At 42.7% G+C, this 27,687-nt stretch overlaps 1 protein-coding gene and 1 long non-coding RNA gene across 3 annotated transcripts in view; one reads left to right on the top strand and one right to left on the bottom strand.

Annotated features, from left to right (window-relative positions):
• Positions 1 to 787, bottom strand: part of JAZF1 (JAZF zinc finger 1) — a 352,302-nt gene extending 351,515 nt beyond the window's left edge. Inside the window, exon 1 of the mRNA XM_021935240.2 lies at positions 437 to 787. Within this exon, the coding sequence (XP_021790932.1) occupies positions 437 to 551 (115 nt within the window). The 5' untranslated portion in view covers positions 552 to 787. The remainder of the gene's footprint in view (positions 1 to 436) is intronic.
• On the top strand, positions 380 to 13,477 carry LOC108585035. Of its 2 annotated transcripts, none has more exons than XR_002520720.2 (4): positions 380 to 513; positions 1,455 to 1,583; positions 10,008 to 10,161; positions 13,321 to 13,477. It is a non-coding gene; the product is annotated as an uncharacterized LOC108585035 (long non-coding RNA). The 2 variants fall into 2 exon arrangements; XR_001900833.2 differs by lacking the exon at positions 380 to 513 and adding an exon at positions 832 to 1,143.
• Positions 13,478 to 27,687: the final 14,210 nt, after the last annotated feature.

A 27,687-nucleotide genomic window follows, 5' to 3' on the forward strand; every position in this document is an offset into this window, starting at 1 on the left:
CCGGCCCCCCGGGCCAACTAACTCCGCGCCCCTGCTCAGCGCCCAGCGCCCAGCGCCCGCCGCCCGCCGCTCTTCCGTCTCCTGCGCCCCAGTGAGCGAGGCTTCGGCCCTGGGCCGCCGCACCCCCAAGCTGCCCTGCTGCGGCGCTCCCCTGCCCCCACACCACTTCAGCCCGCGTGCACGCCCCTGAGTCCCCAGCTGCCAGGTCTGCCCGCCCAGACTCCTCGGGCGCCCGCCCTCCCCACCCCAGACCGCCCCTGCCCCTGGCACTCAAGTGTCCTCGTGACCCGCCACCCCCACCTCAAGCCAGACAAGTACCTCCCTGGCCCGCTGCCTCCTCCTGCGGGCTGCCACCCCTGGCTATCTCCTGGGGGGCTCCTGCCCAGGCAGGAGTTTCCGCGCGCCTGGCACCTCCGCCCACCCCCGGGCCATTTACCGATGTGGTTGTCCTCGATGTGCTCGATGAGGTCGGCCAGGGTGGGGAAGTGGAGTCCGCAGCCCCCGAATCGGCAGGTATTGGAGAAGAAGGAGGCGGCGGCGATGCCTGTCATGGTGCTACATGGAGAGCCCCCCTGGTGTCGGCTCTGCGAGCGCCGGGCGGGCGAGGGAGGGAGGGAGGCCGGGTGGGGTGAGGAGAGGAGGGGCTGGGGGAGGGGGAGAGAGGCGGGGTGAGGGGAGCGGCGAGGACGGGACGGAGGGAGAGGGGGCGAGAGAGATGGAAGGAGAGCAAGGAGCCACCGGGAGGCAGAGGGGAGGCGGCGGCTGCGGCGGCGGCGTCGGGAGCGGCGCGGGGAGGGCGGGAGCGGGGGCGGGGGGGGAGGCCGCCGCAGCTGGGAGGAGGGACCAGGGCGCGCGGCTACAGCTGTGCGGCCCCAACCTCAGCGCCCGGACCCAGGCCTCACCTGCGAGCCCTGCCACCAACTTTATCTCGCTAGGCCTGCCCTTTACAGCTTGCGATCCGTGCCATCTGTTTGGAGCCTCCTTGGTTATGTATATGACGTTCTTAATGCACCCACATGGATTAATTACACCTACCTTCCTGCGAGGAGAACTCAGGGAGTTACCCTGGCCCCTCTCGGGGACATTTTTTTGTACTCAGCCACCTGTCTAGGTGTGACACATTCACAGGGGACCCGGGGAAAGGTAATTGTGTGCACCTTCTTCTTTAAACCTTCTTTAGAAAAAGTCTGCATTCTCCGGAGGTTTGTACTAATTGATTTTAATGAAGCTTCCCTCTAGGCCAGAAGAAAATCTTAGCTTTATTTAAATTTCAAAATAGAGTGCTTGGTTGTCAAGTGCATTTGCCTGTGTTTTACATATGTACCACGTTTTTTATACTCCCTGCTCCTTCTAGGAAAACAAAAGCTAAAATAATTTAATCACCCGAAATTACAGCACCCCACTGCACCCACTCCACCATCTCAGGTGTGGTAATTAACCCATCCTCGTTTCAGCCACGGCAGAAAGGACGGTGCATTGGTTAAGGCTAGAAGGAATGGAAACAACGGCGAGGGAAATGGTGACTCTTACTTAAAAAGGAAGCGATTTCATCCTGTGAGCATTTAAACCATAATGTTGACCAGGTAACCACTTAAGTTGAATTTAGTAGCTTCCCTGAAAACCAGCATTTTGCTGATTATCAATTACTTTCTGGTCCCCACCCCCTCCTCCAGTTGCAGTCATATTTCTGCTGTAAAGTGTCTATTTGCCAGTAGCAGTTTTCAGGTGCCTAAGAAATACTACACATTATCAGCAGTTTATGACCCAACAGTACATTTTTTATTAATATTAATATATGCATACTGAATTTAGTATTTTTCCTTACGGCAAATTTTACTTACCCTCTGGTGCAGATAAATAGAGAAATAGTATTCCTCCCTCCATAAACTCTATGCATCCCTGTCTAGTGTTATTTCTAATAATGGGATTGTTTGCTTTTCATGCAAGTTCTTAGAGTAAAGGTACATGTAATATGTCTGTTGCTACAGGAAGTTTTATGATCTGACCATCACCGGTATCATTTTCTCTTCTCATCTCTTCTGTCTTGCAGCTCACAAGGTGACAAACTTTTGCTAAGATGAGATTTGGCTTGGGTGGGGCTGGGGCAGCTGTGTCTTGAAGTTCATTTTGGTGCCAAGAATGGTTTCGTGGTCCCAATGAGGGAGGGGGCAGGGCCCTGGTGGGCCTGATAATGAGCCAGGGACCCAGTTGGCAGGGGACTGAGGCCAAGGCCAGACAAGGGTCTAAAGAGCAGGAGTTAGAATTCTAGATCTTGAATTAGAATTTTGGCAGCTGTGCAGTACATTCAGCTGCCCAATCTGGGAAGGCCTTCAACTGAGAGCAGGCAGAATATCTGGCAGGCACACATCACACCGAATGACATGGAAATGCAATACAAAAACTTCAGCCAAAAATGGTGCCAAAACAGCCACTCTTAGAGATGAGTGTGAGGCACCCCCACTGTGCAGCATCTGGGAGCCCCAATAGCTTTGAAGAAGTAGCAATTCTGTCCTCCGGAGGAAAAATTGTCTATGTGGAGTTATTAACTCCCAAGAGTGTGGAGAGGTGGTTCAGGCAACAAAGTTCCGAGATGGAAAGTGCCGGAAATGTGCAGGTGAAAGATGAAGGAAGTAAGGGGCCTGGGTTTCACTAATACATGGCTTTCTACTACCTCCTGTCAGTTTCACTATTCCTAAAATAAAACCTTGCTAGACCAAATTGAAAAAATAGATTTTTTTAAAAAAAATGAAGTGAGCTAAAATAACTTCTGAAGTAAATCAAGATTTTGATTTTTAAGACAAAATTATTTTCTCTACCTTGGATAATTATTACTATTTTATAAGGAATCAGTTCATTTTGCCTGAAAATAATCCACCCTACTACTTCTTCATATATGACTGAAGCTTTGTTTATGTGTCATTCTGCTTATACTAGTTTTTAATAATCTGTATACTCTAGGCATTTCTGGTCTTTGTATAAGATACATGATTATGATCTCTTAGATCTGGAAGATGCTCTGGCTGTCAGAACCACTGGTTTTGGAAATGTGGTAAACTGACGCCAGGGGCATCAAGCAAGTTCTCCCAGGTGCACACAGTTTTTTCTCTGTACTCGTGGTGCATTTAGAAGGCATTGATAAACAATAGAAGGACAAATATATAGATGGTAACCACATGCAAAGTTTTTAAAAAATTGCTAATAGCATGCTTACCTTTCTGTACTTACATTTTTAAAGTGTTTGTTTCAAGGATACTCCTTTAGATAAAGTCAACATCTAAGCTACAAAAATATATAAAACAAACAATTCAACTTATTGCATCCGAGAGAGAAGGTGATGACTGACATACCTCTGTACTTGCAAAAAACATTTATCTGTCTGATTTGGGAAGTAAAAATATTTGAAAGGAGAGGGACAGTGAGGGAACTGAGAAGTCAGAATGGTATGACAGTGGCTGTAGACAAGAAGCATTCTCTGGGTTTAAGAGCCTTCCTTGAAAACATGTGTCTCTCCCCAGAGCCTAGTGCCTCCCAATGTGTAGGCACAAAGTATGGATGTGCAGTGGCCCCACAGTGTGGTACTTAGCATTACAAATGGTTTGAGATCCCATAACAGTCTCTCCAAATCCAGCATGTCCAGTGCCCTCGAGATGGGGCAGCTGCCGGAAGGTGTGAATCCACTGGTCTAATGGAGCCAACTGAAGACACTGAGGATCCTGCTTCATACAGCTGTCTGTCCTCCACATGCAGGAATTGGTTTATTTTGGCATACACTGATAATCAAAACCGTGCACTTCCTGTGTCCTGTGTGGACATCTGTTAACGATGCAAGAGGATCTATATGAACATTAGATTCTATCTTGAATCTAACTCTATACTGCCTTCAACTCTAGCTTTCTCTGGCTTTTTAGATTGTTTTCCAGGTCCCTCTTGAGGTGCTTTTCAGGTTTACTAGATATTTCTTCTATTGTCACCACTGTGTCGAATGAGCAGATCATGAATCTCGGTCTTCTTCAGCTCATCCAAGTCTGTGGACACTTACAATGTCTGATGTTCCCCGGCTCTTGAATACTAAGGCTGCCACTTCCACCAACAGCAACCTTGGGCTCAATGGCATGCCTTCTTTAGGCTCCATCTTCTTCTGAGGAGGATGATGTCTATTCCAGGTTTTATTGTTTAATATTTATGCAACCAAGTTCTCTGTATTGATTTTATTCCAGCTCAGAAATGAATCAGCTTTATCTGCTCTCTGCTGATTAATTTTCATTTTGTCCCCCAGTCTCATTTTGCCTAGGATTAAGAGCTAGCCTTAGAATGAGTAATGGGGGTATTCTCATTAGTTGCCACCAGTGACCTCATGAGTGTTAGCCCCTAGCTCTCCACCTGGCTCCTCCTGCCTACTGACTGTATACGTAGTTATGGCATTTATTTCCAGTTCCTTTTAGGACTTTTCCAGAACTAAAATAGTAAAACACCCCACCAATCACTGCAGTTCTAATTGAGCGTCTTGGATGCATTCCCCTACGTTATGTGCTACACTGCTATCCAGATGATAACTCCAAATCCAAATCTGATGGGAGCCACTGCTGCTCAGGCCAGCCCAACCTGAGATTTAGAATAATGTTAACAAAAGCAGCTAAGCAATTACTATTTCATTTTTGCCTTTAACCTATCTTGATTGAACATCTATGCAAGGCTCCTGTTACACAACTCCAGAAAGCTCTATTTATATAGGCAACTGCATGAACAGTGACCCTGGGATCTGTGCAGCCTTGCAGTGCTGTTCCACCGTGCAAGATATGAGGGATACAATTTGAATGAGACAAGCCCAGTCTGTCCTCACATGAGAGAGCACTAGGTGCTTTGCAAGGTCCTCCTCAATCTATTCTAAGGGTCTGCTAGGGGTGGCTTGGTTGGACTCCGTGTACTACCCTCTTGGCTGCTCTAGTATCTATTATTTCCCTTCTTTCCAGCTTTGGCTCACTCAGATGATAACTTCAGTTGCTGTTGACTGTATTGGAGGCACTAAGGCCACTAATGCTTGTAAAAGACTGCACAACCGTTTTTGCCCAAAGATGTGTTTTTAGGCATCACTGATTCTCACACAGCAATGCACAGTCTTGAGGATTTCTATAACTTCAAAGGCTGCTAGCACCTTTTTTGTTGTAGCTTTTTGAGGTTTTACCAGCTCACACTATTGCAGTCCGTTTCCTCTAGGACTCAGAGAAGTATCAATGGAGATTGGACTAGAAGATCAAATTGGGAATACTACTCCATGATCTCATCTCCCCTGCTAGAATGTCTTAGTGGTAACTTTCACTACCAGAATAAGCTTCCTGCTTTTCAATGACCAAAATTGATCTCTGCAGAAAAATTTGATCCCAGCCTTACCTCCTACAGTTTTCCCACGTGTACTGACAGTTCAAGATGTACCAAATCATTTTCGTTTTCTTTCTTCTTTTTTTTTTTTTTTTTTTTTTTTTTGAGATAAGATCTTACTCTGTTGCCCAGGCTGGAGTACAGTGGCACGATCACGGCTCACTGCAGCCTCAACTTCCTGGATTCAAGCAATCCTCCCACTTCGGCCTCCTGAGTAGCTGGGATTACAGGTGCACGCCACCATGCCCAGCAAATTTTTTGTATTTTTTGTAGAGATGGAGTTTCGCCATTTGCCCAGGCCAGTCTCAAATTGTGGGCTCAAGCGATCCACCCGCCTTGGCCTCCCAAAGTACTGGGATTACAGGCGTGAGCCACTGCATGCTGCCATTTTAGTTTTCAAAATGCATTCACTTATTCACACAAAAGCCACCTTGCCTTTCTTTGCAAATGTTGTGTAGCCTGCCTGGAACATTCTTTTTCCCTCTTCCCCATTCCCTCCCCCGAATATACTGCAGCAACTCAGCATATAATCTCCTCCAGGAAGCCTTCCCTATAACTGCCTCCTCTTCCTTCCCTGCTGAGCTGGATGCCTATCATCTGTGTTCTAGCCAAATTCCCTCTGAATCAGATCCTGATTGCTGGCTTACTGGTCTTCCATCTCCTGTGTACCAGTAGTTCTCAAACCTTTTGATCAAGAATCCACTTGATCTCATTAATATTTATATTTATTTATAAATTATATACAGGTGCTACTTTTCACATATCGTATGTATATTATAGGCTAGACACAGTGACTCACTCCTGTAATCCCAACACTTTGGGAGGCTGAGGTGGGAGGACATTTGAAGCCAGGGGTTTGAGACTAGCCTGGTCAATATAGCAAGACCCTATGTCTGCAAAAAATTAAAAAATTAGTTGGGTATGGTGGTATACCCCTGTAATCCTGGCTATTCAGGAGGCTGAGGCAAGGGGGGAATAACTTGAACCCAGAAGTTCAAGGTTACACTGAGCTATGATCACACCTCTGCACTCCAGCCTGGGCTACAGAGCGAGATTCTCTCTCTAAACCAAAAACCAAATGTAGTATGTATATTATGAAATAAACTCTTTTTTAAACGTAGGAATAGAAGGCCTGGTATCTTCATACTATACTGCAGAGTATTGCCTGGCCCACATCCTGGGGTAAATGTATTCCTCCTTGGAGGCCTCTGCACTTGATGGTAGCCTCCTTGAGGAAAGAAACTTTTTTTTTTTTTTCTTTTTTCCGGAGTCTCACTCTGTTGCCCAGACTGGAGTGCAGTGGCACGATCTCAGCTCACCGCAACCTCCGCCTCCTGGGTTCAAGCAATTCTTCTGCCTCAGCCTCCTGAGTAGCTGAGACTACAGGTGCGTGCCATCATACCTCCCTAATTTTTTGTATTTTTAGTAGAGACGGGGTTTCACCGTGTTAGCCAGGATGGTCTCGATCTCCTGACTTCATGATCTGCCCACCTCAGCCTCCCAAAGAGAAACTATCTTTAGGCCTGCACTGCTCAATAAAAGTTGTGTGGAAGTATAGTTCAGCACTGTGATAAGGCAGTGTGCTAAGATTTCAGTTTTCAATGTTAAAGTTATTTCTAACAATTTGTTACTGTTCTTCTCTTATGTAGCATCAAGGAAAGAGTCTTCAGTCTCTTAGCTTGGATAGATTACAAGTCATTCCTTCCTGTGATTGTGGATCCACTTTTGAGGAGACCTCTCTCTAAGGTCTAGTGCAATGACTGTGCTGTGCCAATAACAGGCACTTACAAACTGCTTGTCTCATTTATTTTGATGATGCTGGTTTCCTAGTCTCTGCTGACGCAAAGCCATTCAACTGGACAGAGAGAAGCAGGGAGCCGTTCAGCCATGACATGAGATCTGACACTAGCTCTCCTTTTGTAGACTGACTAGGATATCTTTCCCTTTCACAGATGTTCAAATTCACTATAATGATTATTTTAAATAACTATTACTACATTCATTTTGTGCCTACTGTTGGACTTGATGCCTTAACACAGAGCAGTTCTTAAATCCTGTGAGGTAGACAAATGCTATGCCCAAACTATGGATGAGAAAAAACAAGACCCTGGGAAATGAGGTAACTTGCTGAGGTCCTTAAAGCTAATAAGTGCTGGAACTAGGATTTGAACTCAGCTCTGTCTGACTCCAGAGTCCTGGCACTTAACATTCTATCCATACTTGAATTTGTGGATTATAGATCACTTTTGTTCTCTCCCCTTGAATCTGGGGGCAGGCCCGTGCTCACATAAATCACAGACACTGGGCTAGAGGGGCAAAAGCATCCTCGTTTGCCAAATGCGTTAGGTGAGGATACTGAGAATCAGGATGGGGATTTGATGATGGAGATGTCATGAGGCCTCCAGCAGGAACTGAAGCTCTTGGCTTGTCTTTTGCCCTCTCCTTCTCTATTGGGAGGTCCTCTCATTGCTGTTACCAAGCTTGTTTCTGGTCTTAAATGCCTTATTTTAAAACTAAACTTTATAGAGATGTCAGACTTTTAAAAGATACCCTTGTGTTGCCCTTCACCCTGTTCCTGACAACCTCCACTCTGTGCCTTCCTGCTGGTGATTTCGGGGTGGAATAGGGAACACAGGCATCACCTATCATGAGGAAAGGTGACCCTTTTGTTTTCGTCATGCTCTTTGTCTTTGCTCCTGTTTTGTAAGGACTTAACTCATGTTGTCTTTCAGCCAATTGTTTGGCATAATTATATTTTCTGTTGCAATTTTAGTTCCCAGAGTCACAGAACAAACAGTCCCATTAAACATCATCTCAAAGGGCTCTGCAGCTCAATCCCTTCTTTTGCAGATCTGGACCAATGTGGAGGCTACTTTTGCCTTACAGAAAATGGACCCAGATTCCAGTCATTTCTCTAGGAAATGACTTTCCCCCTGGGTTTTATAACTCAATTTGCCTTTCTGTAATTTTCATCCCATTATATGTTTGCCAAGATAAATGATTCTTTCTTCTCTGTATTGCCTTATATATGTAATGACTTTCCTTATTTATAAGGCCTCAAACTCAGAAACCTTAGAGTCAAACAGGATGCAATGAGAGAAGAGGTGTGTGAATGCACGTTTGTATTGTGTGAATGGTGGGGCAATGGTGACCTGGACAGAACTGTTCTTTTAAAATAGTGGAAAGCAAACACATTCCACCTGCAGCCCACAGTTGGCCCATGAGCCTTCCAGTTTGCAATCTCTGTTTTAATTTCCATGCCACAGTGCCCAAATTAGATTACTCTTATTGCCACAACAGCCCAAGAATATCCAGATTAATTATTTCTCATCACTGTGAGATGTAATCTAATTCTTGTTGTAAACAATTCAAGAAGGGTCCTTTGCACCTTAAACAGATCTTGAAGATAATATCTGAGCTGCCCAGGTAAACGGTCGTATCAGAGGGAATAAATAGTTGATAAGGACTGTCTTCCTGGTTGTAACATTTCTTGGTTTTCAGCATCTTTCTGTATTACCCAGTGCAGATCAAAGTCATAGAAAATTTTCAACAAGCTGACTGTATAAATACTCCAAATTTATCTAAAGTGAGTGACATAAAAGATAATGTTGTGGCCGGGCGCGGTGGCTCAAGCCTGTAATCCCAGCACTTTGGGAGGCCGAGGCGGGCGGATCACGAGGTCAGGAGATCGAGACCATCCTGGCTAACATGGTGAAACCCCGTCTCTACTAAAAATACAAAAAACTAGCCGGGCGTGGTGGCGGGCGCCTGTAGTCCCAGCTACTCGGAGGCTGAGGCAGGAGAATGGCCTGAACCTGGGAGGCGGAGCTTGCAGTGAGCTGAGATCGCGCCACTGCACTCCAGCCTGGGTGACACAGCGCGAGACTCCGTCTCAAAAAAAAAAAAAAAAAAAAAAAAAGATAATGTTGTATAGCACCTGACCAGTCTTCATCTATAAAATAATTAACAAAACCCTTCAGTTGGTAGGTTTGGGCTGCCCAGTCTTTGAGTATTCCCTCTCCTGTGTCTGCAGCTCAAAGTCACATTGCTTGCAAGATAGTCTCTTTAAAAATGTATACAGTAAACAAACATTTTAGATTACAGTCTTCAGGGTTAGAGCCAACTCATGATTCCAATTTCTTTCTCTCTCATTCGCCATTACCATTCTCACTCTCCCCTTCCCAATCCAGCGTCCCTCCCCTGCTACCTTTCCCTGCCTGTCCCCAACCCCCTGAAAATATGGTGACTTTTCAGGATTGATTCTTGCATGGGGCCTGTGCATGGAGAGTGCTTGGTATTGTGTTTGAGAAAGTTGCACCAGAGAAGAGAATTCAAGAAAGAAACAGGAAAAAGGAAATTGGGAAAGAAAACTAAAAAAGGGCAGAAGCAAAGGTTGAGAGATCTTTTCTGTCTTCTCTCTCCTGTGCACCAAAGTCCTGCAGCAGAGGAATCGTCTCTTCAGATAATCCGTATACTCGGTCTCTTATTCTTATGAACCACAATCAAATTTGCCTCTTATCTTCCTTATTATGTACCCTGATCCAAAAGACTGATCAGAGGAAAGGTCTTCACAAAAGTTCAGTGTTGAAAAGACCTAGATCCTAATACCAACTCTTTTTTTTGACTTGCAGATCATTAACCTTGGGGAAGTCGCTCAATCGTTCTGACACTTCCTTACCTACACACTGGATGTAACAGTACAGATCCTATCCAGCTTCTGGGGATGAAATGAAATGCTGCATGTGAAAACACACTGGAAACTATAAAATGCTAATCAAAGATGAGGTATTACCATTATTATCTCTGAATCCAGTGCTACAAATGCTATGGCATGTGGTCATCTAACCAAATTTTCTTAGATTTTTTTGGAGGAGGGGGTGGGTGTTACAGTCTGGTGCAGCAATAAGGTAGAGCTTGAAGTTATAGGAAGGAAACTTTAAGTTGCCAACCATTGCTATTTCAGAGACATCATGAGGATGTGAAATCACTTTGGAGCATACCTGCTTTATTTTGAGATGAGCCATTTGAGTGGATCCTTTTGAGTGATGTAGACATAGTAAGACACTTATTATTCTGGGGGGAGTACAACAGGTATTGTTTTAGTTTTGGTTTTGGTTTGCTTGACTGGGGCTTGAGGTTTCAGCACTACAGGCAGCTGGAATCTTGCTGCCAAAATGTTTGGTTCGGGAGGTGGGCATGTGGCCAGGAAGTCCCATCAGAATTAAGTTCAGTGCTTTTATCCAGTGGTTATCTGCATTTCTATCCAGATAAGCCTCTGCCTGCTCTCTTCTCATCATTTGAGAAGGAGGTACTTAGCCCAGTTGATGCTGGCAGACATCTTAAGACCATGAGGGACTTCTGCCTGAGGACAAAGCCAACTTAGCAGAATGCGGAATTAAGAGACCTCAGAGAAACTGAACTGGAATTCTGATAGAACTGTGCTGGAAGCCCACATTGGTCTTTGCTGTTACACGATCCGGTTATTCATCTTTATTGTACAAGCCAGTTTGTGTTGGGCTTTACAGTACTAGATAGTGACGGTGAAGTCATCATCCTAAATGATACAGAGTTTGAAGGTTTCTGGAGAAGGGGTGGGAAAGTTTACACAGTGTTCGGGGAGCTTACTGAGAGGCAACTGCCTGTCTCCTAATCTTTCTTAATGAGGTTCACCGCAGTGAACCTGCCTCTGATGGGCTAAGGTGGGGCCACGTATGATCAGCTGATGGAGAGAACACTGCAGGAGGGAGGCCTGAGCTATCACAGAGGAAGGAAGGCTGAACTGGGTCCTAGCATTGGGGTAGGGCTGTGGATAAAGCTGTGTCACTAAGTTGATGGCCATGGTATAGTCTGTAAATATGCCTATGTTCAGTTTTCACAGATTCTGCCAAACCATTTTCTAGAGCCAGGTTAGCAATTTACATACTCATCATCACTGGTTCAGAGTTCCCAGAGCATTTTACATTTACATTGTCTACAGGCTAAATACATTTCAATTCTCTTAAGGTTTTTTTTTTTTTTTTTTTTTTTAATGCAAGTATAACAAAAGTGCCTGAATACCTGCTGGTTCTAACCTATTCTCCATGAAATAGGAATATCTTAGCACCCCCATCAAAATTTGTCTTCCTGATATAGCAGTCATGTGGGGAGAGGGAAGGGGAAGGAGTATGCAGGGGGCAAATGATGAAGGGGTGGGTAATGGTAGGGAAGGTTGTTTTCTGCACAAGTAGCAGCCAGTCAAAAACATTTTATTACACTTAGGTTGATTCTGTGTCTTGGCTGTTGCAGATAGTGCTGCAATAAACATGAGAGTGCACATGTCTCTTTGACATGCTGATTTCATTTCCTTTGAATATATATCCAGTAGTGAGATTGCTAGATCATATGGTAGTTGTATTTTGAATTTTTTGAGGAACCTCCACACTGTTTTCCATAATGGCTGTACTAATTTGCATTTCCATCAACAGTGTATAAGAGTTCCCCTTCACCTGCATGCCACCATTTGTTTTTTTTTTTCTTTTTGCTAGTAGCCATTCTAGTTGAGGTAAAGTTATATCTCATTGTGGTCTGATTTGCATTTCCCTGATGATTACTGATGTTGAGCATTTTTCATAAATATCATCAAGGAATGAAGGAATAAAGAATATGGTATTTTCACTGCGATAGCCTGAGGAAAGAAAGAAAGAAATAGAGCAGAGAGAGAGAGAGAGAATGTGTTATTTATAAACAATGGGATACTATTCAGCTATAAAGAAAGAATGAAATCCTGTCATTTCCAGCAACATGGATGAACTCAGAAGACATTATGCTAAGTGAAATAAGCCAGGCACAGAAAGACAAATATTGCATGATCTCACTGAGGTGCAACTTAAAGAAGTTGATTTCACAGCTGCAGAGGCTGGGGAGGAAAAAGGGAGAGTGAGATGGGGAGAGATCAGTCAATGGGTACAAAATTATGGTTCTATAGGAGAAATAAGTTCTGGCATTCTGTTACACAGTGATTCTGGCTAACAATATTGTATATCACAAAATAACCAGAAGAAAGGGTTTTGAATGTTCTCGCCACAAAGAAATGCTAAATCCATGAGGTGATGGATATGCTAAATACCTTGATTTGACTTTTACACAATATTTACATGTATCAAAACATCACACTGTACCCCATTGATATGTACAATTATGTGTCAGTTCAAAAGAAAACAACGTTCCATTATATTAAATTATTCAATATATGTTGATGAAACAAGCAATAAGATTTGGTATTATTGCTTTGATTTGGTACTATTGCTGGTTAATTTTTAAATTAATTTTTACTTAAAGTAATGCCTCAGTTATCTAAAAAATTCATTTCATTGGGCTTAGTTGTCTAGTGGCACGAGCTTGTTAAGCATGAAAGATTTACTTGAAGATGGAGGAGAGAGTTGATATAAATTTAATTGACTTAATATTTTCATTTAAATGTATATCTCCTAAAAAGCAAAACATGCAAACCGACAAAACTATGCATGTTCACTCAAATACTACCTAACATATTCCTATGTTGCCTTTCATGGGTTCCATCCTTGGAGTAGAGGGTGGCAGCCTCATGAATTGGAGTCCGTGTTTCCAGTGGCAATGTCTTTCACTGTCTATTAGGTAGGCTTGTCATATATGCTAGATTAATGGGATTATTATCCATCGGTGTTACCTGCCGGCCTTTGGGAGCTCATGAACAGAGCTCAGGAGTTCCTGAATTTTTCTATGAACTTGTTCCTGCCATGTTACAGTTGGCACTTTCAACAATTCCCATTTTCGTGCATTCACAGACATCTTGTGGCAGAGACTTCTAGGTGCCTATCCAATATCTATTCTCACTTGCTCCTTAGTAACAGGATGAGAATAAAAACCATACTGACTCAACTGCTGGGCATTGTTTTCACTTGGCCCATCTTCCCTTCTGTTTCCAAGAGCACAATGTGACAGCCGGAATGACAGTAGCTATCTTACGAATGTGAGAATGTGGATCACACTAGATTGATGAACTGGAACTGCCCTATCAGCCCTGCACTGCCTACTTCTGGAATTCTCATTCTGTGAGAGAAAAATAAATTCCTATTTATTTAAACCACTGCTTCTCAGGTTTCTATTACTCATAGTCGAATGCAATTCTGGTATTCTAAATATTCATTCAATGTAATCCCCCATTTGATTTGTTCAACATTTTACAATTGACTTGGAACAGAAGTCTATACGACAGAAATGCGTACAACTCACTCAGGCTGCCTGACCTGGGTCATGAAAGACTAAGCTTTAAAGGCTCTGCCAAGCCAAATTATCCACTATAGAACAAGGGGCTGAGTGGCAGGGCAGGTCCTTCTACTCCAAGGTAGCGTCGGAAAGTCCACAGGATGGAATCAAAAGTTGAGGTCTGAGGGTCATCACAGCAGAGCTCCCTGCCTGTTGTCATAGCAGGAAGGAGAGATCCATGACAATGTGTTGCGACAAATGTGAAACTTCCCCCTGCTTTTACACTAGAGACTTGCAGGCCCACCTGTTGAGTTAATCAAGCCCCCTGAATCTAAATGTCGAGAGCTTTTGGAAGCTGTAAAGGATTCTGTCGTCAGCCCATAGGCACTCTCTCACTGCATCTGCCTTTTTCCACCTGGCCTCAGACTAGGGATGATTCTCTACCCTCTTTCCCCCGCCCCAACACCACCACCATTGGAAAGATCACTGCAGCTGTGAAAGGAGCAGCGAAAATGCTCACTGTGGCAGCTCTCACTCCCATTCCCTTTCTATCTCCCACTCCATTTCCCCGTTTTTAAAATTTTATTCTCTCAAATCATTTTTTTATTTTATGTTACGTTATTTTATTTGAGATGGAGTCTGACTCTGGCCCAGGCTGGAGTGCAGTGGTGTGATCTCAGCTCATTGCAGCCTCCACCTCCTGGGTTCAAGTGATACTCGTGCTTCAGCCTCCTGAGTAGCTGGAATTACACGAGTGTGCCACCACACTTGGCTAATTTTTGTATTTTTAGTAGAGATGGGATTTCACCATGTTAGCCAGCCTGGTCTTGAACTGCTGACCTCAGGTGATCCACCTGTCTCGGCCTTCCAAAGTGCTGGGATTACAGGCATGAGCCACCGCGCCTGGCCTCATCATTTTATTAATAAAAAAAGTGTTTACAATAGAGAATGTTTGTAGGAACTAAAACAGGTAAACTGCATACTGAAACATTTTGTGAGTACAATTTCCCAAAAGCAATTTATAGATACAGAAAACTAAAGCAAACTGAAGATTAAAGCAGGGAAAAAAAACCAAAAAGGAAGGAAGAAATGAATTTAAACTTCAGCAGATCTGATCTACCTGCTTGGTAAATGAATGAGACCATTTCCAAAATCAAGAACTTTTTTTTGCTCTGCCAGTTATTAAATTAATTATCTGAGCTATATCCCTTAATACCAGAGTCATTTTAGTAATGGTGTAGCTTATAAACTTTTCACTCTCCTGTGGTTTCTTAAACTGAGCTGGAGCCAGCTTTTCAAACTACATTTAACTCAAAGCGCTGTTTTAGTGTGTTATAGACTTCAATAGAAACTAGAGCAGGTGTTTCCCTGGACCACCATGCTAGGTGTATGCTCAAAGTGGTAATGAGGAATAAAGCTCACATTCTGTGTCCCGACTCCCACAATCTCCTCCTTCATTTTCTGTTTTCTTTTATTTTTATTTCTTTGAGACAGGGTCTTGCTCTGTCACCCTGTCTGGAGTGGAGAGGGGCGATCATGGGTCACTGCAACCTCGACCTCCTCGAATTAAGCGATCCTCCCACCTCAGCCACCTGAGTAGCTGGGACTACAGGCGCAAGCCACCATACCTAGCTAATTTTTTGTAAATATAGGGTCTCACTATGTTGCTTAGGCTAAATCTCCTCTGTCTGGTCCAAATAAGACAGTGAATTGCTGGGGGCCCTATAATGGCTTCCATTCCTACAAGTGTCAATGTCTGTCCCTGGCAGCCCCACCTGGAGAATCCAGGGGTTCTTGCAGGGTCCTGCATGTGTTATCATAATGTTGCTCCGCTCAGAGCCCTGTTCCAGAGTCACGCCAAGCCCACTGAGGCCTTCTCTACCTTGGTAACCTGAGTGAGGAGTCCCAGCAGCACAGGGCACATCAGGCTGCCCCTAGATCTGTCATCTCCAAATGTGCTCAGGGGGCCCCTTTTTTCTGGCTCCCACCAGCCACACAGGGACTGTCACTGGAGTAGGCCTAGTGACATTTGTCTGGATTCCTCTGATGGGTACCTGAGCCCCACAAGTTAGGTCACAAAAGCATAGTTACTTAACACTTGAATCACTTAATCCTTCTAAACCTCATTTTATTTATCTGCTTGATGGGGATAAATCATGGTACCTTCACGTTGCAGTCGTTATCACCACAGCCACAACTACCATTTTTTTCCCCATTTACTACAAGGCATGTATGGCTTACTGGTTAGACATACAATCTGTAATGCCAAATTGCAGGGGTCAAGCCACGCTTCTGCTACTGAATTCCTAGATAACCACGGCAAGCTGTTTGAAGGCTCTGTGCCTCAGTTTCTCCATTTGTAAAATGGGGAAAAGAAGGAGCCTACGTTTACAGGGCTGTCATGGAGGGAAAGGAAGCTAATGGTATTAAAACACTTGGAGAAGCCCACAGCAAGAGAGAGAGTGAACGCCAAGCCCATGCAAGCCCTAAGTAAGACAGCGGGTGCCAGAGTGCTTGCCAAGCATAGGAAGCTTGTTTACCCTCCCACAGAGGTAGGTACCATTTATTCTTATCTCACAGATAAACAAACTGAGGTTTAGAAGGGTTAAGTGATTCAAATGTTAAGCAACTGTGCTTTTGAGGACCTGGGGTTTTTCTCCTTTTCTCCTTTGCTTTGAGAAGCCCTAGATCTCATGGGTGGGGGGTCATCACCCATACTTCCCAAATTGATATTGGGTTTCACAGGTTGTTTCCCTATACCTCAAACCTAAACTGAAAATACATTCCTTCACCTTGTCCCAGTGCTAACTCCTACCATTCACCCACAATTAGGCCCCTCCTCCCTCCTGGGCCCACATTCGCCAGGGTTCCTGGTGAAATCTTGGTTGGGGGAGTGCCTCACTGCAGAGAGAGGGGTGTAGCTCCTGCTGAGAGTGGGGCCTGCCGCCCCGCAGGGACAGTTGGCTGCCTTGGGTGATAACTGTACCAGTTTGCAGGAGTGGCTGCAGACTGTTTCGTTTCTTCTCCAGTTCACACTTCATCATTAGCCATAGCCTCACCACCTTCTTCAATTTCCTGTTCTAGGTTTCTAGCACGCAAAACAAAAATCTCCTTCTAACATTTCTTCCTCACATACTTCTGGGAAAGAAGCACGATCTCCTTTTCTGAATGGTTTGATCCTGAACATGGAGTTAGTGCTTACTTTTTCCACAATGACCTTGGATTTTTTTTTTTTTAATTCTGTCTCAGCTTCCATCTGAACTTCAAGTCTGGCTGCGCTGGGCCAGAAATGAGCAGTTCTCACACTCAGCAGCTAATCGCTCATGTCAGGGAATGTTATTTATCTACTCTCCCCTGAAGTTTAGAGCAACACACCTGCAAAATGCCAATAGGGCTTAATATGGTTTCTTCATCTTCTTCCCCAAAGAATTTGGTGTGGAAACGGATTTTCTATCTAGTGACAGTTCTCAAAATGTAATACAGTTCTCAGAAGTACATCATGAAAAGTAAGTCCTGCCTCCAACAAGGACCACACCCTCCCCAGTGTGCCCCTTCCCAGAGGCAATCACTATTACTCACTTTTTGTTTTGCCTTCCAGATATGTACAGGCCCATGTGTATGTCCCCTGTAACCAAGGGGTAGCATGATATTCACATTGTCTGAGACTTTTATGTGTTTCATTTAATAATATGTCATGGGGATCTTCCTGTGTGAAAATGTGTAGGTGCTCTTCATTCTGTTAAATGGCTGCATGGTATTCCATTATATGTAGAAGTACTTGTATTAGTTTCCTATTGTTTCTATAACAAACCATCACAAATATTGTGGCTTAAAACAATACATATTTATTATCTTGTGGTTCTGGAAGTGAGAAGTCCAAAATTGGTCTCACTGGGTGGAAATTGAGGTGTCCTCAGGAATGCATTCTTTCTGGCAGCTCTAGGGCAAAATCCATTTTCTTGCCTTTTCCAGCCTAGAAGCTGCCCCCATTCCTTGGCTCATGGCCCCCATTCACCAGTGCTATCACTGTGACTTTTGTGTCTGTGATCACATCTCATTCTCTCTGGCTGTTACACTCCTGCCTTGTGATTACGTTGGGCCCTCCTGGATCATCCAGGATAATAGTCTCCCCAACTCCAGATGCTTAATCAAGATCCAGCTGAAATGTCTCTTTTGCCATGGAAGGTATTCACAGATTCCCGGGATTAGGATGTGGATATCTTTGCAGGGGGCATTATTCTGCCTACCATAGTGTCCTGGTTTATTTTATCTGCTTCCTACATATGGGCTTTTAGATCATCTTTTATGACAAGCAGTGCTTCAGTGACTATCCTTCATTGTGCTTGAGGAACTCTGCACAATATCACTAAACCATTTAGAAGATAATATAATTTACTCTCTTATCTGTGATTGCTACGATTGGATCCTTGACTTTAACAAAGACTCTGAGTCTCAGGAAGTGGTTTTATATTCATGGAACTGAAACAATTTATTTGGTTAAAAACCCAATACTCTAAAGCTGTAGCTACTTTAATTTAAGTAATTCAGAATTAAATAAAATTAAGTATTTAGTTTCTCCGTCACACTAGCCACATTTCAAGTGCCCAATAGCTACATGTGACTGGTGACTGCCACATTAGACAATGCAGATATAAAACAGTTCCTTCATTGCAAAAAGTTCCATTGTACAGTGTTGGTACAGCATGATCTTTTAATCCACTATCAAATTAGGACCAATCTGTTGCCTGGACTGCATTTAACTCTTTCCTATAGACTGAATATTTATGTCCCCTAAAATTCATGTGTTGAAACTTGATCCCCAAGGTAGTAGTATTAGAAGGTAAGGCCTTTGGGAGGTGATTAGGTTACGAGGACAGACTCTCATGAATGGGATTACTGACCTTATAAAAGAGACCCCGGAGAGCACGCTCACCCCTTCCTGTCTCCATGTGAGGGCACAATGAGAAGGAGCCATCTACAAACAAAGAAGTGAGTCTTCACATTCTGCTGATGTCTTGATCTTGGACTTCCCAGCCTCTAGAACTGTGAGAAATAAATATAAACAGTTGTTTATAAGTCACTCAGTCTTTGATATTCTGTTATTGCAGCCTGACTAGACTAAAAACACCACTAATTCAATTAACATTTATTAAATGCCTACATTGTATGAAGCATTGTATCTCCTAGATACTCCAGGAGATACAAGGACTTTTTTTTAAAGGTTCCTGTCTCAGGTACATCACACATCAGTAGAAGAACACAGAAATGTTTTCTGGACTTGCCCCAGGAACACCAACCAACTATAACCAAGAAAATAACAAGTACAGTAAGTTCCAAAACAACTTAGAAGCACAAAAGAAGTACATATATTATGTGAGTAATCCTGGAGGCAAGGATATATAAATTCTTTTCTCATCTTTAAAAATAGCTTGGTCATTGTCTTTGTCCATTTTTCTGATGCTATTGAAATATTGAAATGTTCATTGACATTTTATATGTAAATAATACAATGAATAAGATTTTAAAGGCTTTTTTTTTTTTTTGAGACATTCTTTCACTGTCGCCCAGGCTGGAGTGCAGTGGTGTGATCTCCTCTCACTGCAACCTCCGCCTCCCGAGTTCAAGCGATTCTCCTGCCTCCCAGCTAATTTTTTGTATTTTTAGTAGAGACAGGGTTTCACTACATTGGCCAGGCTGGTCTTGAACTCCTGATCTTGTGATCTGCCCGCCTCAGCCTCCCAACGTGCTGAGATTACAGGCTTGAGCCACCATGCCCGGCCTTAAATAAGGCCCTTAATAAGGCATTATAGAGAAGCAATTACAGCACAGATTCTGGAAAGGGACTGCACAAGGTTCAAATCCAGATTTTGCTGTTTACTAGCTATGTGACCGTGGGCACGTTACTCAACTCTTCCGGGCCTCACTTTTCTCATCTGTCAACTTAGCTCTTGTCTTACAAGGTTGTTATGAAGATTAAATGAGTTAATGTCTGTAAGTACTTAGGATGGGGCCTGGCACTTAGTGCTAGCCCTTATTATTTTCTAAACATCCTTAACTACAGTGCTGGAATTTCAGCTGCTCAGAGTGAGTCTAAATGTTTCAACTGGTTCTGAACTGACCATGGAGGAGTTGGTAGTTTGTGGAAGTACTCTAGGCTCTGAGCAGTCAGTGAGATAGGTGTGATGTATGTGTGGCTGTCTTGGCTCAGGGCCAAGTTGCCCTCCCTAGACTTCTTGAAGGATGATGACGCTAAGGAAATTTGCAAGCAGAAGGCCTGAGTTTCCTCTCTGACATTCACTGAGAGGGAATTCTGCACTCTCATGGTAGTTCGTTATGGCCCGGTCATTTGTAAATTTGGCCAAATACTACCTCCTCATGTTCTACGTGCTTTTTTTTTTTTTTTTTTTTTTTTTTGAGACAGAGTCTCTTTCTGTCACCAGGCGCGAGTCCAGTGGTGTGATCTCACCTCACTGCAACCTCTGACTCCCTGGTTCAAGTTATTCTCCTGCCTCAGCCTCCCAAGTAGCTGGGATTACAGGCACGCACCACCATGCCCAGCTAATTTTTGCATTTTCAGTAGAGACGGGGTTTCACTATGTTGGCCAGGATGGTCTCCTTCTCCTGACCTCGTGATCCACCCGCCTTGGCCTCCCAAAGTGCTGAGATTACAGATGTGAGCCACTGCGCCCGGCCCCATGTGCTTATTTCTAAGTGAGATAACTAATATGTCCTGTCATTGATTCTGACATCTCAATCTCTGAAAGATACCCCCTCGCCACAGTCTAGAAATTCAGGTTTCTATGCTGATCACAACTGCATTCATTTCAGTTATATTTGCCTTTGGATTTCTCCAATATTCTCACTGCTTGGAGTCTGTCTTCCTATGGTATTTGTATCTTTCTGCCCTTTAGATCATTTTTTGTAGCCTCTGCCTTTTTCTCTCACCTTTCAAGTGATGCTGGTACCCACCAGGATTGGTCTCACTAGATCATCAACAGAAACAATTAAAGGTTAGAAAACATTTAACAGATACAAAGCACTATATAACTGTGAAATAATGCTTTGTACTATAAAATGCATATATCATTGCTTTCATTGTAATATGGGTTACCTGACTCATTTGTATCTACAAAGCCTACTTCTTAGGTACTAAATTCATCATGCAACATTTGGAAATATACATTATAAAAGCTATTTGTTGTACTGACTAACCACTTAGCATCTGCTTTTAAGTGTCTAGGGCTGTTGTTTATCTCCCTGCAACTGTCAACTTCGATCTTAAAGCCAAACTACAGAACTTTAGATTGTTTTCACCAGAGAAGAAGTTGAAAAAAAAGAGTAAGGAAACAAAACACACCATGCTGCTTATATTTTCCTTAATGCAAATTAGCTAGAGTTCTTCAGAAAAGCAGGAAAAAAGAAGTAATTTACAGGCGGTCCCACTACAGTCTGTACTTCTGCTCTGAGACAGTTTTCAGGCACCTTGCTTGCATGAGTCCTACCAAGACCCTGTGTCTAATGCTGTATTCTTTTTCTTAAAGAGTTTCCCCATCAGACATATTAGCATCAAGCACCACATAACCTCATATCCTCTGTTGGTGCCATAGTAATTATCACATTTGGCCACTGGCGCCTGATCCAGCTGCAATGTCAGGGTTGTGGGGGCGGGGGGCGTGTGTTCTGTGGCAAGTGTTGATCTCTGCTGTGCAGAAGATTGTGCACTACTTGGTCGAATTGTTCATGGAGTTGCTAACCCAGGGCCTAGGACACCATCTCTACTTTCATCAGGCTGCCCCTGTGGGCTGAGAACTCATTCCCTAAACTTCACTCCATATTTCTTCTTCAGAATCCTGCAGCTTTGAGAAGAGTGGCTCAAGTCAGTGAGAGAAGAGGCCATTTTCAGAAGCTATTCCTTTAATCCAGGGTTTCTCAACTGCCGTGCTACTGATATTTTGGGCAAGATAATTATTTTTCTGGGGGGTTTCCTATGTGTTACAGGATATTCAGCAGCATCTGTGGCTATTGTCCTGCTCCTGCCCCCCAAGTTGTGACAACGAAAATTGTCTTCAGGTAATGCCAAATGTCTCCTGGAGCAAAATCTCTGTTCAAGAACTGGTGCTTAATCCGACATTCCAGTAAATACTCTAAGATGAAAACCCTCCTTTTCTCCTAGAAGGCAAGACTTCTGCCACTCCAGTGCAGACAGGACTTCTGACTGGTGAATTCAACGTCCAAAAGCCAATTAGTTCTTAACAGATGACATGATCTTATATGTAGAAAACCCCAAGGAACACACACATACACACACACACACTCGCACAATTATTAGAACTAATACATGAGTTCAACAAGATTACAGGATACAAGATCAATATACAAAAATCAACTGTATTTCTACAATTGATTTGAATAATTTAGCATGAAATTAAGAAAACAATTCCAATGAATAATTAAACATAAAATTAAGAAAACAATGTCATTTACAATAGCATCACAGGGAACATAATGCTTAGAATAAATTTAACAAAAGAAGTAGAAAACTTGAACATGGAAAGCTGTAAAATAAAACGTTGTTGAAAGAAATTAAAGAAAACCTAACTAAATGGAAAGACATTTCATTAGAAGATTTAATATCGTAAAATGGCAAAACTCCCCAAACTGATCTACGGCAATACTCCCCAAATTTAACAGCTTAATCCTTAGAGAAATTCCAGCTGCTATTTTTTATTGGCAAGAATTGATAAACTGATCCTAAAATCCGTATAGAAATCCAAAGAACCGAGAATAGTTGAAAAATTCTTGAAACAGAGGAACAAACTTGGATAACTTAAACTTTTCAATTTTAAAATTTACTATAAGCTGACAATAATCCAGCCAGTATGGTATGGGTACAAAGAGGGACAGACAGTAGTCAATGGAATAGAATTGAGAGTCCTTGGCTGGGCGCAGTGGCTCATGCCTAAAATTCCAGCACTTTGTGAGGCCGAGGTAGGCGGATCACCTGAGGTCAGGAGTTCGAGACCAGCCTGACCAACCTGGAGAACTCCTGTCTTTACTAAAAATACAAAATTAGCTGGGCGTGGTGGCACATGCCTGTAATCCCAGCTACTTGGGAGGCTGAGGAGGGAGGATCACTTGAACCTGGGGGGCAGAGGTTGTGGTGAGCTCAGATCACACCATTGCACTCCAGCCTAGGTAACAAGAGCGAAACTTCATCTCAAAAAAAAAAAAAGAAGAAGAAGAAGAATTGAGAGTCCTCTTATATTTATGGTCAAATGACTTTTCAACAAGGGTGCCAAGAGAGTCAACGATGGAAATCAACAAATGGTGCTGGGACAGCGGGATACCTACATGCAAAAGAATTAAGCTGGACTCCTACTTCACACTATATACAAATTTAACTTAAAATGTATTAAAGACCTAAATGTAAGAACCAAAAGTATAAAATTCGTAAAAGATAACATAGAGGTACATATTCATGATGTTGGATTAGGCAATGGTTTATTAGATTTGACCCCAAAAGCACAAGCAACAAAACAAACAAAAGCAAACACATTGGACATCATTTAAATTAAAAATTTTGTACTTCAAAGGACAATCCACAAAATGATGTAAAATGTTTGCAAATCATATATCTGACAAAGGACTTGTATCCAGAATACACAGAGATCACTTACAGCTTAACAATTGAAAGACAATCCAGTTTTAAACGAGACAAAGGATTTAAATGGATATTTCTCCAAAGAAGTTATACAAATGACCAAAAAGCACATGAAAAGATGTTCAACATCATTAGCTATCAGGAAAATGCAAATCAAAACCACAATAAGATACCACTTCACACCCACTAGGATGGCCGTAATCAAAAAAACAAAAACAAAAAAACCTGGCAATAACAAATGTTGGCAAGGATGTGGAGAAATTGGGGTCCTCATACATTGCTGGTGGTGATGTAAAATGATGCAGTCGCTTTGGAAAACAGTTTAGCAGTTCCCCAAAATGTTAAACATAAAGTTATAGTGATTCCACAGTCCTATTTCTAGGTATTGAATTAAAATATGATAATGAAATATGAGAAATATGAATGAGAGTTTGAAACACATTTCTACAAACAAGTGTTTGTAGTAGCATTCTTCATAATAGACACAAGTGGAAACAACCCAAATGCCCATCAACTGATAAATGGATAAACACAATGTGCTATACTGGTATACCCATACAGTGGAATTTTATTCAACAATAAAAAGGAATGCAGGGCTGGTACATGCCACATCATGGATGAACCTTGGAAACATGCTAAATGAAATAAGTCACATACAAACAACCACATATTGTACGATTTCACTGAATGAAATGTCCAGAATTGGCAAATCTACAGAGACAGAAAGTAGATTAATGGTTGTCAGGGACTGGGGGGATGGGGTAATGAAGAATGGCTGCTAGTGGATATGGGGTTTCTTCTCGGAATGATAAAAATGTTATGGAAATAGTTAGTGGTGATGGTTGCACAATATTGTGAATATACTAGAAGCCACTAAATTGTACACTTAAAGAATAAACTAGAAAAATGACAGAGCAATTGGAATGCAAAAAATAAAAACGCCAACCCTTGGCAGAAAAACAGGATTTCTATAAAAACTTCATCAGAGAGGGTCTTATGGAGAACATAAGATGATAACTTAGCACCTCTTAGTAAAGGTTGGAGAAAATGCTTTTCACCTTATCATACCAGCTGCACCAAGTGTATCACAGGAAATGGCGCTGCTGAAGGTCCCACCCTCTCCAACACCTCCCATGTTGTCTGGTCTATAAGTTAGTCTGATGAAACTTTAAGATCTCACAGGAGGGAGCCACTGATAAAACCCACAGGGAAAGGCCCAGTAAAAGACTTGCTTGCAAAGTATGATACACCAAGGGCCAAAAGCAATGGTGTAAGGATTACATGCCTCCCTTATTCCCATAATAAAGATGAGGTTTCCATTCAGGAACTGAACACAGAAATTATTCCTAGTTTTTACCCATTGTAGAAATCTGCTTCCTTTGAGGTTTGCCCCTTGCCAGTTACATCAGAATCAGGACTGCTCTCTTTGCAGTTTATTTTAAATAGAGAAAAAAAGAAGGTAAAAGAACAGTGCCAGGCACTGTCCAAGGCGCTGGATAATACAACAGTAAACGAAACAGAGCCAAATTACTGACCTTGTGGAACTTATATTCTAATCACTTGATGCCAACCTTTTTTCCAGGAGTGTGACCTGTTTTTTATTTAAATCCATACTACACTGTTATGATATAGCTGCTATTATAATATCCATTACCCATGAGGAAAACTAGTGGAAATAATAGTCTTATCAACAAATGGTGCTGGGACAACAGGAGACCTCATTATACCTCTAAGCTCACACTGTAAGGGGTGGGCCAAGATAACCCAAGCAACTCACTCTAGTTGCTGAGCACTGAACTGCTTTGTCCATGGTTCCCAAACCGGGGTGCCCTAGAGGGCCACAGGGAGGAATGGCCTGCAGAATCTTTTACCTTTTGAGAGAAACACAGATCCATCTTTCAGGAACCACATTGACTACTACTATTCAGTTGTTTGGAATTAAACTAATAAATAAAATCATTAGGTATTTCTTTTGACCTCGGGACACTGTGAAATATTATGGAGATGCTAGAGGCACCATGAGCTGAGAACACTTGGGAACTTCTTCACTATGCTATTGGCTATTTACATGTCTGGTACCTCCTCTAGAATGAGAACTCCTGAGAGCAGTCTGGCACACAGTAGGCACAACAACAGTGTTCGTTGAATGAACGAAGAATAGAATAGAAGTAAGCAGAGATTTATAAGGGAATTGGAGCCAAGATATGAGCAGCGGGGACAACAGAGAGAAGAAATGGGAGAAGAGGGTGCAACATTTGAGGAATAAAAATCATGTAGGGAGCATAATACAGCAAAAGGCAGTATAGTGAAATTGTTTAGTTGTTGCTCTCTGAAGCCAGACTACCTGACTTTGAATCCCAGCTCTACTACATACTAGCTCTGTAATCTTGGGCAAGTTATTTAATTTCCCTAGGCCTCAGTTTTCTCATCGATGATGTGGAGTTAGAGTTATTATGACTGGTTAAATGAGTCTACATGAGTAGACTACTTGCAACACTGTCTAGCACATGGTAATTGTTACATATGTATTGTTTGATATCATTATTAGTATTACTTGGGTTCTAGTCAACCAGGTTTGTTTCTTCATAAATTTGGAGTCATTTGGACTCTAAGAGGATGGGACACCAGCCAAGCTGGTGGCAGCCAGGAGGGCCCACTGTCCCCTTAGCCTGGGACTGAGAGGTTTCCCTGGAGATGAGATTTTCATTGCTAAAACTGGGGAAAGTTTTGGGGAAACTGGGATGAGTTGGTCACCCTAGTGGCTGTCCTCTCTAATTCCTGAGAGCTTAATTTAATTGTAGGCTTATTCCTGGCTCAGGAGAGGGCAATTCCTTGGAGACCCAGAAGAGGCAACAGTGAAGCATTCGGGTTGTGATGTGTCTGAGCCCCATGAGGCAAGGAGTGTGCAATTTAAGGCAGGAATGCATACATGATTCGATTTGTGGCAATATTCTACCAACAGATGAAAGGATCCATCACTACCCACCTTCATAAGTGCACCAAGTTGCTTAAACACTGTATGTTTTTGAGAGTTTTCAGAGAAGGGGAAAAAGGGGAAACAACTGCTTCAATTAAATTTTATAGATAATTCAGATGACCCAAATATTATTGGACCATGTGAATACATACACCAAAAGAGCCTTCCTCCGCTCCTGTCATCTAGCCAGCCAGCTCCCCACACATGGAAACATCCTTCCAAGAGTTCTTTAGCCACATGCAAGAAAATACCAATATATATTCTTATTTTACCTTGTTTCTGGCATCAGAGACCTTAAAGGTGGCTGCAAGCATTCTGATCACTACAGAGGCTATGCTTTAATAAGCATGCAGCCCAGAGTCAAGCTCTAAAAGACTATTCACCTTCTGAGTCCACTGACAAATTGAGGATTGGGACCTGCAGAATTAAAGACAAGCCTCTGAGAGGCAGTGACTATATCAAGGCCCGGCTACCTGGCCAGCTACCTTCATAGAGGTCTCCTTTATCTCTTTACTCTCTTGCCTCTATAGAAGAACTGCAGTTTTTTACATATTCACTGTCAAGATTCACAACCGCTTTTACATAGAATTGTTGGTGGTCATTTCATTTTTATTTCCTTTGTCATATTGCCCATTCAGGATGCTTGACACCTCTCTCCCGCTACGCCTACAAGTTAACCTCATGGTCCCCTTATCTCAGTTTCTAACTGGTGGTTTTTGTTTGGTCGACTAATTCTACCTTTAGGTACTCAAAACTCCTACTCCAAAAGTTATGTGGGATGGGGGAAAGATGCTGTAGGTGTGGGCTGGTTCACTCCAACATTTTGTCCAACCTCTGCCTTTGCCCTCGTGTGCCATTACCCTACCTCTCTCTGCTTGCCATTCTTATGTCCTCTGCCTTTTTCTGTGTTTACTTCCTTCTCACATCTCAAACCTTCCATGTGAGTTACTTACATACTGACTGCTGTACCTTTAGAATTTCTTTGAATAAGGGTCATCTGGTAATAAATTATATTTTTCCTTTACAAATGTCTTTATTGCCTTCATTACCGAAAGTTATTGTCACTGAGAAATATATACAATTCTACACTGGTAGCCATTATCTTTCAGCATAATGAAAATATCATTTCTGTTAAATGTATGTTAGACCTTATCACTTTACAATCCAGGCGTCTTAAGCTGTCTTCCATTTTTTCCCATGTTTTTTTCCTCCTCTTAGTGTGTTCTGGATACATTTTTTTTTTTCAGACAGGGTCTTTCTCTGTTGCCCACTCTAGAGTGCATTGGCCTGATCACGGCTCACTGCAACCTCAATCTCCCTGGCTTCGGTAATCCTCCCATGTCAGCCTCCTGAATAGCTGAACTATAGGAATGTGCCACCACACTCAGCTAATTTTTTTTTTTAGTAGAGACTAGGTCTTGCTATGCTGCCTAGGCTGGTCTTGAACCCC

This window comes from Papio anubis, chromosome 4 (genome assembly GCF_008728515.1).
Source record: "Papio anubis isolate 15944 chromosome 4, Panubis1.0, whole genome shotgun sequence".
Classification (NCBI taxonomy): Eukaryota; Metazoa; Chordata; class Mammalia; order Primates; family Cercopithecidae; genus Papio; species Papio anubis.